Source organism: Lipophrys pholis (assembly GCF_963383615.2).
Source record: "Lipophrys pholis genome assembly, chromosome: 20".
NCBI classification, from domain to species: domain Eukaryota; kingdom Metazoa; phylum Chordata; class Actinopteri; order Blenniiformes; family Blenniidae; genus Lipophrys; species Lipophrys pholis.
Window position 1 is genome coordinate 15,347,694 of NC_137648.1, and position 15,810 is coordinate 15,363,503.

Genomic DNA, 15,810 nt, shown 5'->3' on the forward strand with positions numbered 1-15,810 from the left:
AACAAATGCTTATGTCTAAACTTTACCAAACTTAAACTACATTTCTAGTAGACTATCTTTACTCTTAAATTGTAAACAAGTATATTATTTTGAAAACAATATTTGACTCAGGTCATCATCAAATATAATTTTATATGTTTAGGCAGAGGTTCAACTGACACTTATCAAAAGAAATTGTTTGTATCAACAATATTTGTTATACTTCAGATATGTTGTCACTCCTGTTGAAGCTTTTCAAAACAAAGGTCACAAAGTACAGCAAAGTTGCCTTGATGGAGCTGGAGCTGCTCGCTTTACTTTCAAAACACTGTCTTTTCTCTCTCATCTCCTCTCTTTTTCTTTTAAATTTCTAACAGTGTAGAAAATCCAATTCTGAGATACCATGCGGAATAAAAGAAAACATTAAAAGTTAGTTCCTTTCTTTGTAAATGAAGCAGATTACTATATAACATGCATTAATTAAATGAACAAAAGTCTACAATTAACATTTTTAATTTAATTCTAAAATTGAAACGGGAACGTGCTTGTTTTTGTGACTTGTAACACTGCGACAACTGGAACGGCTGACTGTAATTGAAAAAAAAAAAACAATGACTAGAAGAAACCAACATTATCAAAATAACCTGTAGCTACGTAGAAATCTCAGCTGCATGACTACAGTGTTTAGTTCAATGTTACAGGTGATTGTTGGACTCTACATTTAAATGAGAGCGTTTTAAATTAAGCATTTTGGGGTCTGCGCAACTAATTAATTGAGAACTTTAAACTACTTCTGTTCAATTGTAAGCCGAATGCAAGAAACCTTTAAAATCACGGTGTGGGAGCATCAACCCCATTAACATGCGCCCTTAAACTCAAGCTGCACAGGCTTTATCTCACACCGAGTTGTAACATTTGATTGATTGACAGACTCCCCAGTACGTATCCGTAAAAGATATTATTGTTATTGGCAGAAACAAAGTCATTCTCCAGCTCATGAATTGATTTTGATATAGAATATCTCTTATTTCTTTTTCGTATCGCCTGCAGGTGTTGTAACTGTTACACTTCCATGTCTTGATTTTGTGCGATGGCCTAGAGATTAGAGAGGTGAGTTTGTTTTCAGAAGTTCACCGGTTCAATTCCCAACAATGGCCGCCTCCAGACTGTCATGACTCCCGGTCCATATTCTCCTGGGAATTGGTAGTTTTATAGTTGAGAGTCACCTGTAGTAGCAGTCCAACTTATGGTTAATGTTTATAGTGCATTGTTTTCAGCATTTCTGCGGACAGAATTTCTGAAATTAGAACGTGTAAAAAAAAAACGTTTTCACTTGAAACGTCATGGAAACGGGGCCTGAAACAGTTTGTTTCTGTTATGTGTTAGCTGATTGTTTTTTACTGTTTGCTGTGCCTACAAGTAAAACATCAAAAACCTTAAAAAAAAAAACAATAAAAAAAAAACAGAACCACACCAGATCCAGAGACGATTGCTGTGAAGTATTTTGAAGTGCACTCTACCTTCTTCATCAGTGAAGACCACAAATCTTACCGTCTTCACAATTATTGCGATACGCTTATGCCGAGAGTTTCTACGTCGGCCTTGAGAGGAGAAAGAAGCTTCTCGAAAGACAAAGAGGGGTCCTGCTCCATATCAGCTACTTCACATTCAAATATTAAGCGATTCCATTAATACCCCCTCCTCTTCCTCCTTGCACGCCCGCCTCCTAATATAAAAGCTCTGCACTTTGTGCTTCACGGTTAGTGAAGAAGCTTTTAAGAGAAGCCCACAATTTAGCAGACTAAATGTGAACCGACACACAAGTTGAGTGGGGATTTTATTTGTAATGAAAACAGGCAGCTGGTTTTTTGCAGCGCCCGAAGAAAACAAGGGTGAGTCATCTCCTGGAAATAGTCCGAATCACTTCGCCTATCATGAGCCCTCAGCCCGGGAGCTACGCCACGCTGCCCGGAGTGTCTCATTTGGTTAAGAAGACCCAAAAAAGCAAATGAGTGAGTGCGACGGGTGAATAGCAACAATGTCCTCTGCAGTCTGTGGCAGAGTGTAATGGAAAAGTATAATCATCCGCTACCTTGTCAGGTTGTGTAAATATATTCAAGGCTCTCAAGGAAGCTAATTAGTGGCACAATTTATCTGGCAGGCAGCTGAAGGTAATGGATTTGACCCTCTTCTGTTAAATAGAGCCATAACAGGATTTTCACTGATTAGAGGATGGCTCCAACAAAAAAAATAAATAAAGGGGGGGGGGGGTTCTGCAAAAACATACCAAAATCCACTAGTTTGACCCCTCCTTGTGTTGTCAATAGGATGTTATTGCCTTTGACATCCCGGTGGATGGTCTTGTTGATGTGCAGGTGCTGGAGCCCCTGTGGAAAAAGAAAAAGTTAACAGCTTTTTTTGACAAGCACCTGCCTGCAAAATTGCCCTGTTTAAGCTCTTTTCACTGAAGCACCTCTTTCAGAGGGGAGAGGGTGCTCCATCGACCACTACAGTCCACCCCCCTCCCTCCCTTCCCCACCCGCCTCCAGACTCACCATGAGGGCCTCGTGCAAGATGTAAGCAATAATGGCTTCATCCATGCGGTCTCCTCTCTTCAGCATGCCTTTGGCCAGATCTGTCACGGAGCCGCCATTGCAGAGCTGCAGCAGAGAAGCCAACAAAGAAAAGAGGACAATGGGCAAAAGCTCACCATGAGTCAGCGCTTATTGCTCAGCCGATCCAATATGTCTGATTTTGGATATGGAGAAAAACAGCCGGGGATGAAGGACGATTTTACAGTGAAAAAAAAAACAACAACAAAAAAACCGCGGCACTGGGAGTAATTCTGTCAATCTTTAGAGGCTTATCTTTCTGAGGCAGCTGAGTGGGAGGTGAAAATTGTGCCTATAGGGAGAATGTGATTTTTTGTGTGCATAATTTATCTATGCTGCGATTACTAAGCAGGGCAAACATGTTCGAATTATCCCCCAAATAAGTACTCTTATGTGTTCATACAATGGCATGATTCATGTAACAATCCCGCCACTGTTTATTGGAGACCATTTCTTGAAGTAACAGAATGTACTTTTGTGAGCGAAGAAAAAAAAAAGAAAAAAGCATTAAGACCTTCTTTACACCAGAGATGTTTCACTTTGGGTGTTCTCTTGTGGCATACTGCATCTCAACATGGACTCCACCGTCAATAGCAATCCCTCTCGGAAAATCACTGAAAATTACCCCGTAGGTTGCCTTGGCAACAATAATAACCCTTAATTTGGGCCTTTCTTCGGGAGATGCCAGAGGTGCACGGGAATAAAAAGCTGCAAGACGTCAATCACCATGCTGGGAGGCTGGAAGTGAAGACAAATTGTAGAGTTTTGCATATGAACGCTGTTTGTAAACACAGATCCCTGCGACGTCGGCGTGGTAAAGAATATCATCCATGCATGCGTCGTCCCTCCTTTTTCATAGTTTTTTTCCCCCCATTTCAGCACATCTCTCACCTCCCATCACATCCAAAACATGTCTTGTCTGACAGGAAATTTCCATTATACCTCTTTATGTAATGAAAACTTTTCTTTCTTTTTTTTTTTATAATTACACTAATTTCCCTGCACTTGTAAACGGAAAGTCTAATTAGCCTATAAAACAAGTAGAGATGTGTGGTTACTCAGGATAAAAACCAGTCCCCTGCAGGGTTCATGCTACAGGGATTACGGATTGTGTGCACGTATCAGAAATATGTATTAATAAGCAACCTTTATATTGGAGGGTTACGGTCACAATCCTCGATTCCCATTCAAAGTCTGCTGAACACAAAGGCACCGTGCGGCTAACAACGTTTACTTTCCCATGATGCTTAGGGAAAGAGATGTTGACCTTTGTTGCATATAGGCAGTAGACAGAAAAACTGCGACGCTATCTTGTTTAATTATACTAGAAAACAATATCTTCTCCTGCAGCCTGAAGAAAACACAAGTGCTGATGATATTAGTGGTTTTGCACCCAAATCTCCAAACAGCGAGACATTTTGTCATGTTGTTATAATTCAACCCACAGGGCTCGTCAGTGTTTCTGTGCAAACAAAAGGACGCTACAAATTGCTTCATCCATTTGAAGCCCACAGTGAATACTGTCGAGTAAAACAAGTTGTATTAAAATGACAACACACAGATTAAAATCCTAGCCACCATTTTAATGTAGAACAAGGTGATGTTCTCAGATTAATTCTTCTGAGAGTCTAAGTGGGATTCAAACCCACAACTTCCGCTACGGCTCCTCCTCTCAGTCGGATAGTCCAAAACATAAATATAAATATTACTTTAACTGTCTAACAGATCCATAAAAGCACTATGAAAATATGGTGAAAGTAAAAGTTTGATATTGGTGTGACAAGTAATAATTTTCTCTGATCTTTGAGGGCTGGGTTTATTGTTCTCCAGGTCACCCTTTCTGCTTAGTTATTTTTACTGGAGGGAGGGTTGAAATTTATCTTCCCTGCACAGTAAATAAAGATATTTTACCGGCGGACCAGACACACAACGTCATATAAATGTCTTTGAAATTTAAGCGGAGCAGAAGTTTCACCTCTCACACATCCAGAGTGATGAATCACACATACTGTATCTAGTACCTGGTGTTTTCATAATGAAAGAAATTAATTTTAAACCTGATCTACAGGTGAAGTTCAGGACAAAATAATAAGGATTGTTTTTAAGCCTCTGCATTCGTTAGGATTTATTTTATCAACATTACATTTAATGCATGAATTTATTTCAATATATTCATTATTTTACATGCTATCTACAAATTGCCATCTTATTCCTGTAATTATGATTCATCATAACCCCCCCCCCCCCCCACACACACACACATCCCACCTTACGCCCATCTCACTTTTATGAAAAATAAAGAAATTGCAGTGTTTGTTGCCTGAAAATAGTAATTAAAAACACCTCTGAAGGGTATAATTATGAAGTAATATTGTGACTCCTTGATGGAAGTCTGTGTCTGTTTGTGATAGTTCTCTTCTTTCTATAGGACATTTTTTTGGCCGAATTCTCTTTAGATACATTTTGCATCATTTTGGGGTAATTCAGTGTCTCCTTGTTGTGATTTAATGTCTTCATATTGAACTTTTGCCTTTTTGGTCAAACTGAGCCTGTTTGCAGCAGAGAATTGAGACAGTGTATACAGTCATTGAGTGTATTTATAAAGTTTCCATGTCTCATTGTGGTATTCATATGTCCACTTAAGTGACTGGTATAAGTTTTTGGTGTTGTGTGTCTTTTTGGTTGTACTTGTATCCAAGTATGGTCTCACACTTGTCGTAAATTGTCAACCACTACCACCACATTAAAGACTAAACAGTATTATCAGAGCTGCGAGGTTTTTACTTTGAGTGGCTAAATCCTGTTGTACAGGCCCGCAGCTGTCATACCTGTTACACTACAGCCTATGTTACAAGTTTATCTTCATTACGCCTACACCAGATACAATTTAAAAAAATGAGTTTGGATGAATTTTGGTTTTTTATAAAACTCACTTATTTCTGTTTGAAAGTCAGTGTGAGTCTCTCTGCTGCTGTTCTCTGCCGTTCAGTACCTATTTGTAGACAGTTTTATTCCTTCTGTATATATACAGTATATATGGAATAGTAATTTGACTTTAGAGGCGATGTTAACATGTCCAAACAGAAGCTCTGTAATTTGTCTCTGCACTTGATGCCAAGACTGTAGAAAGTATTTGACCTTGACGAAGCGCTGGAATAAGTTTTCATCACTGTGCCCAATGTGTGTTTCTCTATCTGCCTATCAATCCAGCCATCTATCAGGAGCCCAGAGGGCTGCTGCTGGATGGATGGCGTGTATCTCAGCTGCCACACCGGGAGCTTAATCACTCCTCCTCGCTGCTACTGGACGTGCAGACAAACTGCAGTTAGTCTGAGAATACCGCAGAGGTTTTCACGGGCTGACAGCGAGCGGCGCCTGACGTCAGTCCACATCACCGCCGCTATATCACCTGTCATCATTAAATTACACGGGGCAGACGGACAGATCCATATTAATGAGGGGCCCCGGTGCCCCAGATTTAGCTGCGCTAAACGTTAGCGCTCAATGCTCACATCCACGAAGCGATGCTGGACATGAGCATTAATTATTAGAGGAAGAGGCGAAGACCTAAATCTCCGCAGGGCCTAAGCAACATATAAACATTCAGAGCTGCTTTGATTTAACTCTTGGATTTAACTGACATTTCCTATCCCTTCTATAGCATTGAAATATGGTATTTTTTAAATTTCTTTTCGAGGGGCATCTTCACAATCGTGAGGTGGACAAAACAAACTTTAACTAGATTGCTTATGAATACAGAAAACTGAAACAATGAGTACACGCTTGACCATGATCAAAACAAAACGGAAATCAATAAATCTCAGGCTGAATTTCTTACTAACAGGAAATCGGAGCCTTCACTCACAGATATAAACCTTTCTCGTAGTAATGTTTACCTTACAGTGAATTGTCAGTCCTGATAGTCTTAATTATAGGATTCAAAGAGCTACTTGAGCTACAGATATACGCACATCTATTTTCCCACTTAAAAAGCAGTCGTAATATTTAGTTTAATAGTGTACGCACGCTAAGATCCATCCATATCTTACAAATCACATGACTGTGAACAGGAAGACGGGATTTTCAAAGAAAAACCTGAATATATTGAATACTGAGCAGGACGGCCTCCATCACAAATGAGTTCAGGTGCTGGTTTAGTCATGTAAATGAAAGCAGCCCATCAAAGACAGGTAGAAGAAATAGATAAAACAAATGTAAAGATGCAGGTGCCGACTTTGCCCGTCTTTGATTTCCTGCTAATGAAAATCTGCATTGTGCTCTTCTCATTTACAGCAACATGGCTGAGGAAGGATGTATGTAGCATGTGTGTGTGTGTGTGTGTGTGTGACACATTGGACGGTCTCCAGAGAAAGGCGCCCTCATTGTTACCTTGTACCTTGTGGCCTTATCGTTTACGCGGACATAATAGCTGAGGTGTCTGCTTTCTGCCACCGTTATTTGAAAAGTCTGAACAAGGAATGCCATTTTAAAGCTCATTGTCAATTGATGACTGCAGAGGTTGCGGGGAAGTCGCAGGACACGCACTAATGGGGGAAGGTGTGAGACTCAGCGGTGCACGGTCGACTTTCACAGGGTCTTCAACCAAAACATTCTAGAAATGTCAACGAACCAATTTTCTGTGGAAAATATGGGGATTCAGGGAAATGAATAAAGGTTTGCATGTCGCTGTCATTATTATACTTAATTTACAATCATAACGCATTGATATCAGAGGAGTTTCACCTTGAAATCTGAGGTCTGTTTTACACAAAAAGTTTCAAGTTTACACAGCGATGTTTTGAAAACAACATCCCTTTACAGAAATGACAGCATCATTAGCATGTTCTCCTTATAAGCAGCATTACTTGAACATTAGACTGTTCTGCAAGCTTGTAGTTTATCTGCACTGTTTTATCGTTGCTTCTCTTTGTACTCACAGATCGTTTAAAGAACTGCAGATTATAGAGCATCTTCCTCCCACTAAATGATGTTACTTAGTGAATTTGAAGAGTGAATCAGTTATTAAACAGACCCACACAGTGTCACAGTAACACCACAACAACACATCCATGTTCACATTATAAAGACAGCCTTAACTGAAGCAACTAAAAGATAGAAGGATGCCACTTTCTAGTTTATCTTTCTTGTTAGTAAAGTAAAGCTTTGGAAAGAACTAGTTCCTGTAATAAACAGCTTATTTCCAGTTTACAGGCTATTGTTGAAGCATCATATAGAAGCTTTCAGCTGTGTATGAAAAACAAGATTTTACTCCTACACTTCTTGCCATCAGAAGCGAGGCAATCACCGGAGCAAACAACAAAGGAGTTACTTTCCCCGAACAACCAATTTGGTTCAGACCTAAAACTGCAATGTGGCCACGGAGTGATGCAATTTCAATTTAGTATTACAGCCTTTTTAACTTCGGCATAATGGGAGACACCTCTTTAAAAAGCTCTGTTAAAAGCTGCTAGCTCCCATTTAGCAGGTTCACCGCTTGTAACATGGGGTCTCGCAAATGAAATGCGCATCCAAATCAGCTTCTTATGCTCAATTAGAGCATAAAAGTCACTCCATCGGGGCTACGTTTGAAGTATTTTTAAGCCCCCCCCCTGATGCCAGCAATATTAGTCCTCCATACATGAAAGCTTGCTCATCTCGGGCCCCACATCTGCGCTCATAAAGGGGTGCACTACAGAGCCAAAGCCAAAAGCTAACAAAAGAGCTAACAAAGTAGAGGATGCAATTTGTATGAATTCTCCTCATAATGAGCGGTCTACTGCCAGTGCAAGGGGCGGCGAAAGTATGGTAAATTGCAGTTTCCAAAGGAGGGACAGTAACCATGGTGAATGACCACCCTGCTACACACTTTCCTGTCCTTTCACACCCCATGTGCACCCACTTCAGAACACACACACACACACACACACACACACACACACACACACACACACACACACACACACACACACACACACACACACACACACACACACACACACACACACACACACACACACACACACACACACACACACACACACACACACACACACACACACACACACAGAACTGTCAGGCAGTGATTTCAGGATTATCCACCAGATTTGGACTGCTGGCTGCAGATTTCTTGCATGAGGAAAGTGAACATGTGGCCACAGAGCAAACAGCAAAACTGATTTGTGTTTTTTTTTTTGTTTTCCTCAACGGAATTAAACCCTGCCAGATAAAAATCAATTAGCATGATGCAGAAACACAAAGATAATACCTCGGACTAATGAAGCATGTTGTCTGATTATTGGGCGTCTCGATATCTGAGGGAAGTAATTGTAGGGTTCCCTGCAAAGGTCGGGAGGAAGAACGGCGATGAAAAGACGCAGAAACACAAGAAGCGGAGGTGAAAGCTATCTACTGGGTTAACGTAACACTGCTGCTGTTGAAGCAAAGCCCACTGAAGCTTGGATTACAGAAATATGGACATTCTGTTCCCACACTGCCGGACCGGATGACAGAAAAACGGAGCAACAGCGGCAGCAGCAGGGCGAACGCACAGCAGCCAGAGATGTGTTGAAGCTCATCATAATTTACATGCTCTATACTGCTGAAACTGTTGTGCGTGTTTTGCAATGTATAAAAAATAGTTGAACTTTTGCGCACAGATTTTGTACAATAATCACAATTTTGCCATGAAAACAGACAAAATGGATACAAATCAGCGTAAAAGACCAAATTCAAAAAACTGTAAGAAACTTTTAGGGTTTTTTAAGCTATATCTTTGTTTTTTTACAGAAACAAGTTGTTACAAATGAAAAAAAATAAACATAAGTGCAGATCAACACGTTATAATCAGGGTGCAGTTTCCTGAAGAAGAGGTTAAGCAAACTGTGTTCCCACAGTCCAAGACTGTTTCTCTGTGTTACTTTTTATCAACCCTCCTCAAAATGCTGACCGAGTTCAATCAGACACGTTTGTACTGTTTTCTGTCAAAGCAGGGACACAAATTACAAGACCACTCCGTGCAAAGGCAAAATGAAAAGCGATACGTGACACTGTGTTGGACCCCACAAACACGTTTTCTCTTCTGAGCTCGACCTCCATTACATGTTTGTCTGCAGCTTGACATTTCAAAAGGGCTTCGGCAAGCAATGAAATATGAAAGTGGGAGAGCCGGGGAGCTGGAGGCGAGACCTTTCCTGCTGCATCAAGGTCCCCTTCAAACTGTTGTTGGGCAATATCACACCTGCATCACATTACTTCTTCACCTTATGAGGGGCGAGAAAACGGACATCCATGCAGGTGGCGAATACATGGCTTCAGTGTATCGCAGAGTAACAACAGAACAAGGCTTCAACTTGTGCTGCAACCTTTTAGGTGTATAAAGTAATTCGGTGAGACAGCCCTTGTGAGCAGAAATCCCTGCTCTGCAGCTCTCAGCAGGGAGCTGCTGGGCACGCAAGCTCATCCTCGCCCCCGTGATGCTGAATGGCCTGGGACCAAATCCCCCAGGTGGCCTATAAGTAAACTCAGAGACGGCCTGTGGTGGCTAAAACTGTTACACAATCCCTTGGCAGATTTGGTCACTGCGGCGTATACCTGGCCAGACATGCTGCGTGAAGAACAATCACACCTTTAACCTGCACCTGCATGTCCTCTGTCTGCACGGTATGTTGCCACGGTATCTGCCGTTACTTTTGCTCTTAAATTAGCCTTGTGCTGCTGGAAAACTACCTTTGATGGGGTAAAATATCAAAGGTACAATACAGTCAAACTTTCAAAGTTTCATTTGTTGGTCAAATATTTAGAAATCTGCTGCAGTTCTGAGACATGCACGATGGGTTTCATGGTCCTACCTCCAGTACGAGCCACAGCTGATCGCCACATTTCACATCCTTCATGTAGAACATCCCATAAAACTTGACGACATTGGAGTGGTCGGATAGAGCTTTGAGGATGTTGTATTCTGCTTCGATCTCCTCATCGATGTCCTGAAAGACAGGTTTACAAATCAGTTGAAGTTGAAGCCACAAATAATTTTTTTTAAATGGAGACACACCAGATATTTTCATGTTAAGCTAAGTTAACCATACCTCTGATCAGGGGTATCAAACCCACATTATTCAGCCAAGTTTGATCTTGAATGGGCCGAACTGGTAAAATGACAGCAAAATAATACCGTATTGGTTCGAATATAAGACAACCTCAGGCCAATTTCCCAGAAGAAAAAACAAACAAAACTTAGTCTTATATTCAGAATATTACCAAATAAAAAAAAACTCAATTTCTAGTATTTCCCCTTTGTTTCAGTGCAAAGACAGATGATATATGAAAGTTATTTCTATATCTCCTCTAGAGACCTGAAATAATTGAAACATAAATAAAAATGAACTCAAGTACAAATTCAACATGATCCCACTTTCCAGTTCAAAATCCAGTGAATTGTCCCCAAAACATTTTTTTCCCCTTTAAAGCTTTGTTGCAACTAAAAATGCAAAAATACTTTTTCTTGATCGTCCCAATCTGCAAAAAGATCAGAATTAGTCTCTGCAACACTATTTCTCTTTACGCTGGAGATTCCCAAGACACACGACTTCTGCAGCCCTCAACCACGTATGTCTTTTACTACAAGCGCAAACAACTTTGTCAGTTGCTTCTGTGAGAACTCTTTATAAACTCTCCATCATTTACGACTGGCATTAACATCAATTCAGATCACATGTGGCGAGCACTAGAGACTAAGTGTGGACAGGCACCAAAGCATTTTCACTCGAACTACTTCCCAATGTGGGACGCTGAGACGAGAGGAAAGTATGTAATTCGGACGATTTTAATAGATTTTGAATTTAACACGATCTACCATTGATGGCGATGAACGCATTCGGCACCCTTGCTTTAAAACCGAGAACAAATGTGGATTCCACCGTCACAAAGCTCAACTTTGTGGCAGTTCTGTCAGGGATCAGTGATTTTCGCTTTTCAAACTGGCAGAGGACAGCTGAGAAAATAACAATCCATTATTTCAAAATCGTGTACAAGAAATCTGCCGTTTCTTATGGTCCCTTGTATTTATCTCCCAATCTATTTGTAAGGCCACAGTCCACACGACGTGTTAAGGCTGAAGCAACAACACTTGACTCTGTTTGCTTTTCACCAAAAATGGCCCTGAAACAAGGAGGAAATTACAAGTATTCCCCTGAGATGTGTGAAAAATGTCATAACCTTAAGCCAAGCATACTGTAGAAAGGACCCCTTGATTAAGCTGTACAGTACGTAATAGGCTTGTCCACGGAACAATCATCCCACTGATTGAACTGATGGTAATGATGGTCTTTATACACTAGTGGTCTGCACATAATCATTCCTCAATAACGAGAAACAGTGACAATTTCACAAAAGACTAATGAGACTTGAAGTCTATATTTGATGAATGAAAAGGGCTTTTTATTAAAGCTTCTAAGTAAACCCTACAGTTCAATGTACTTTCAATACAAAGCGCGGAGTGATTGTATATGTGTTTTAGTTTGAAACAAAGTTACATGATTGTATCAGAGAGCCGGGAAACTTCTATTGTTCCGACATCTATGTCTGGAAATCAAGCTGAAAAAAAGCTGTTATGCTTATTAATGCTAAGTCATGTGGTCAGTAAATCTTGCAGCAGTGTGTTGGAGTCCTTTGCTCCAATGGTTTGATTCAGGCCAGAGCCTTTCTATATGGAACTTGGTATGTTTCCCTGTGCTTGTTCGGTTAATTTCTGACTTTGAATTTCATTTATGCATGAATAGGTGTGTGTGTGGGGGGTTGTCAGCATGCACCAGTAACCCTACTTTGAATGAACAAAGTAAAGCAGACAGATGGTAAAACTTTCAGCGACACAGTGGAACAGTGGTTAGCACTGTTGCCTCACAGCAATAAAAGCGTCTTTGATTTTGGCCCAGAGTTTGCATGTTCTCCCTGTTCACACATACACTTTCTCTGGCTTTATACCAAACTCCAAACAACATCTGTGTTTGTTTGTTCCTAAAATGGTGGCCGGGTGACATGTATAGGCTTAGATTGATTAAATATGGATGGGTGGACGGATGATTTTATTGCTTACGAATGAATGGATCCTGAAAGGATGAATGAATTGACCAGTAAATCAATGGACAGATAAATAAATGGGTATTAATCCAGATAAATGGAAGAATAGACGTAAAATGGATTGATAAATGCTTAGTAAATCTTAGTAGAATGGAGAAGCTCCACTTTATGGAACAGTTCAGGCCCACACTATCATGTGGTAACATCCCGTTTCTCTGCCATGTGTCAGTGTTTTCTGCTTCAGGCAATCTTTTTCAAGCTTTACACACTTCAGCTTCAGTGCCAAATGTGTTTTGGCTCCATGTTAATGTGCTGCATAAACAAACAAACAAAGAAAACAGCCTGAAATTATCACAGTGCTAAAATAGTATCGCAAGAAGCAATTTGCTGAGATAATTTGCTGGTGGTTGTAGATGACGGAATAGTTCAAAGAGCCCCTATCTAACAATGGTCATGTAAACCTGATGAAACCTGACTGATGCCACTGTGTGCATGATTTACAACAGTGTGCTGAAACTTTTTATACTCAAATCACCCATAAAATATCTCATTTTAAAATCGTTTTGTCCATAAAGGGTGCAGCTGAACTCAAGTTTTTAGTTGGTAAATGGACTAAATGAGGGCAAAGGATAAAACAGGACAGTCTGTTGATATTGTGTCAAGATGACACTTTCTTTATCTGAAGAATATAAAATATTAGGTGAAACTATGCTTTGACTTCAGATGGTAAAAGGTGTTTTTTTTATTTTTTTTTTTAAAGTCAGAGCATCTGAAGTTTACACCAAATGTCTAAAAACAAATTTGGTCCGTGAGCTTTTTCCAAGCTTAGCCTTTGAACCTAAGTGTAGACGTTAAGAAACCACTCACATGGATGGGATCTAGTATCTTCACAGCTGCTTTGCTTCCATCAACTTTGTTGAGCACTTTGTAGACTTTCCCGTACGTCCCTTTTCCGATTGTCTCGATGATTTCCCAGGTGTCGGTAGGATCCGGAAAGTTGTCAAAGACAATCGATTTCCCTGATTGTGGAAACATCTTCAGGAGAGTTCTCCTGCAGAGACAAATTAGGGAATAAAGGATGATGAATAAAAGGAAAGCTCTAGATGGAAGATAACATTTACTTCTGGGTTGATGTGCATGTAGTTGAATGAACTGATTTGGGTACTCATTAGTTTATGTTGATGATCTCAGCTGAAGCAGATTTAAAGTGTGATGTACAACTAGATAAAGTGTAACAGTTAAACTCAAAACCTCTCCTTTTTTTGTTATTGTTATTATACACTCATATAACCTCTTTTCAGTGCTTTTCAGAGTGTAACCAGATAAGTGACTCATGACGTTCAAAGTGCTTCATTCTAGCTTGTTTGTGCATTAAACTGGGAGAAAAAGAGTTTAACAGGAGGATAATCCTGGGTACTTTGAGGTTAACTCAGAGGTTTGAGGCTTTAACACTGTAGCACTGGTTTCATCAGAGCTGCAAAAGAGAAAACACCTGAAATACACAAATGTACCATCAACAAAAAAAACACCTTCCTTTCTCTCAGACCTAGCAGGTGGATGCTCATGTATAAGCAGAATGAGAAGTACCACATGACACCAACATTTGATCCAAAATGACATTGTGAAACAACGTTTTCAAACTCAAAAGGATAAACTGTGATTTTAGTGGCATGCAAATGAATGGAGAAAGTCCCACAGAGCCAACCACATGATCACCTCATGGAAGAAATAGGTCAAACCCACAAAACAATATTAAAAACTATGGTTTTTAAGTGTGCCTGTTTTGGTGAGGAGTCAAATAAGTCAAATAACCACAAAAACAAACACAAAGTTTGTGCAACTGAAGTTCGATAAAAGCAAAACAACTTACATTGTTCTCTCAATAAGAAGCGGGGCATTTTGCAAAAACCAATTAATCCATTTCTGTGCAAAAGGTGAGCATGTGCGCAGTGGCAGGCTAGCCTGAACTGCCCATCAGTGTAAACCACAGAGGAGGAGCTAAAGGGTGCTAATCTCACTAGCAATTCCCCTTGCTCTGCGCCTGCCGTTGGGAAGGTAGGAGATACGAATGGGATTAGCAGGAATTAGCCACTCTTGCTGCATGAGCCTTTCCTCATATAGACGCCCATTCATACAACAAGGGAAAGCTGGTTAGAGGGCCTAAGTGCACAGAGGTGAAAATGGTCAATTCTTTGTAGAAGTTTTATTCAGTTCCTGCGAAAAAAATAAATACAAAAAATGCGTGCAGGCATATTATCAGTCATTGCTTATGCAGAACAATTAGAGTCCTTGCACATGTATCCTCGTGTTGGTAATTGCACTTGTGTTAACCTAATGTACACTGTCGAAGTAACCAGCAGACATTATCAATAATACATCACTGGCTCTATATGTGTCAACATGCTGCGACACATGAGACAGGAGGCCGAAACCTAAGGACTCACACTGGACACCTCCAACGGGAGCACAAGGCTGCAGGGGAATAACCCCTCAGAAGGAACTGGTGTGTGTGTGTTTGTGTGTATTACTGTCTGTATGCAGGGGCTTATCTAACCTCGTCTACCCTGCAGCGCTGGCTGGCTGTCACTTTTCATTAGTTGTTTGGGCATGTGGCATAAACCATGGTCTCACACACACACACACACACACACACACACACACACACACACACACACACACACACACACACACACACACACACACACACACACACACACACACACACACACACACACACACACACACACACACACACACACACACACACACACACACACACACACACACACACACACACACACACACACACACACACACACACACACACACACACTATAGAAATGTTGCAACTTTTCAGCGTCACTGCATGGACCAATTATGCTTATAGAAAAAAGCCCTTAGTGGGAATGTAGTTCGATCCGAGTGATGTCTCAGCAAAAGGCTTGGCCACTTGAGGCTAATCTGTAACGCTGACGAGTGGGTTAAAGTTTCAGCTTAACCTCAGCAGCATAAGAGCACCGGTCTGCAAGATAATCTACCTCAACGAGCTCGTCACTGTCAAATAAAGAAATTATACTGTAGCTCGGAATGCATGAGTTTGGTGAATTAATCTGAAACAGTCCTTCAAATACACAAATATGGCCCA

The 15,810-nt window shown here is 40.6% G+C and overlaps 1 protein-coding gene across 1 annotated transcript in view; it reads right to left on the reverse strand.

The window, feature by feature from the left end:
• Positions 1-14,704, reverse strand: part of myo3a (myosin IIIA) — a 59,737-nt gene extending 45,033 nt beyond the window's left edge. The window contains exons 1-5 of the mRNA XM_080490030.1: positions 14,536-14,704; positions 13,533-13,716; positions 10,439-10,573; positions 2,535-2,639; positions 2,267-2,366 (exon numbers count right to left, since the gene is read on the reverse strand). Of these exons, the coding sequence (XP_080346156.1) occupies positions 2,267-2,366; positions 2,535-2,639; positions 10,439-10,573; positions 13,533-13,716; positions 14,536-14,537 (526 nt within the window). The 5' untranslated portion in view covers positions 14,538-14,704. The remainder of the gene's footprint in view (positions 1-2,266; positions 2,367-2,534; positions 2,640-10,438; positions 10,574-13,532; positions 13,717-14,535) is intronic.
• Positions 14,705-15,810: the final 1,106 nt, after the last annotated feature.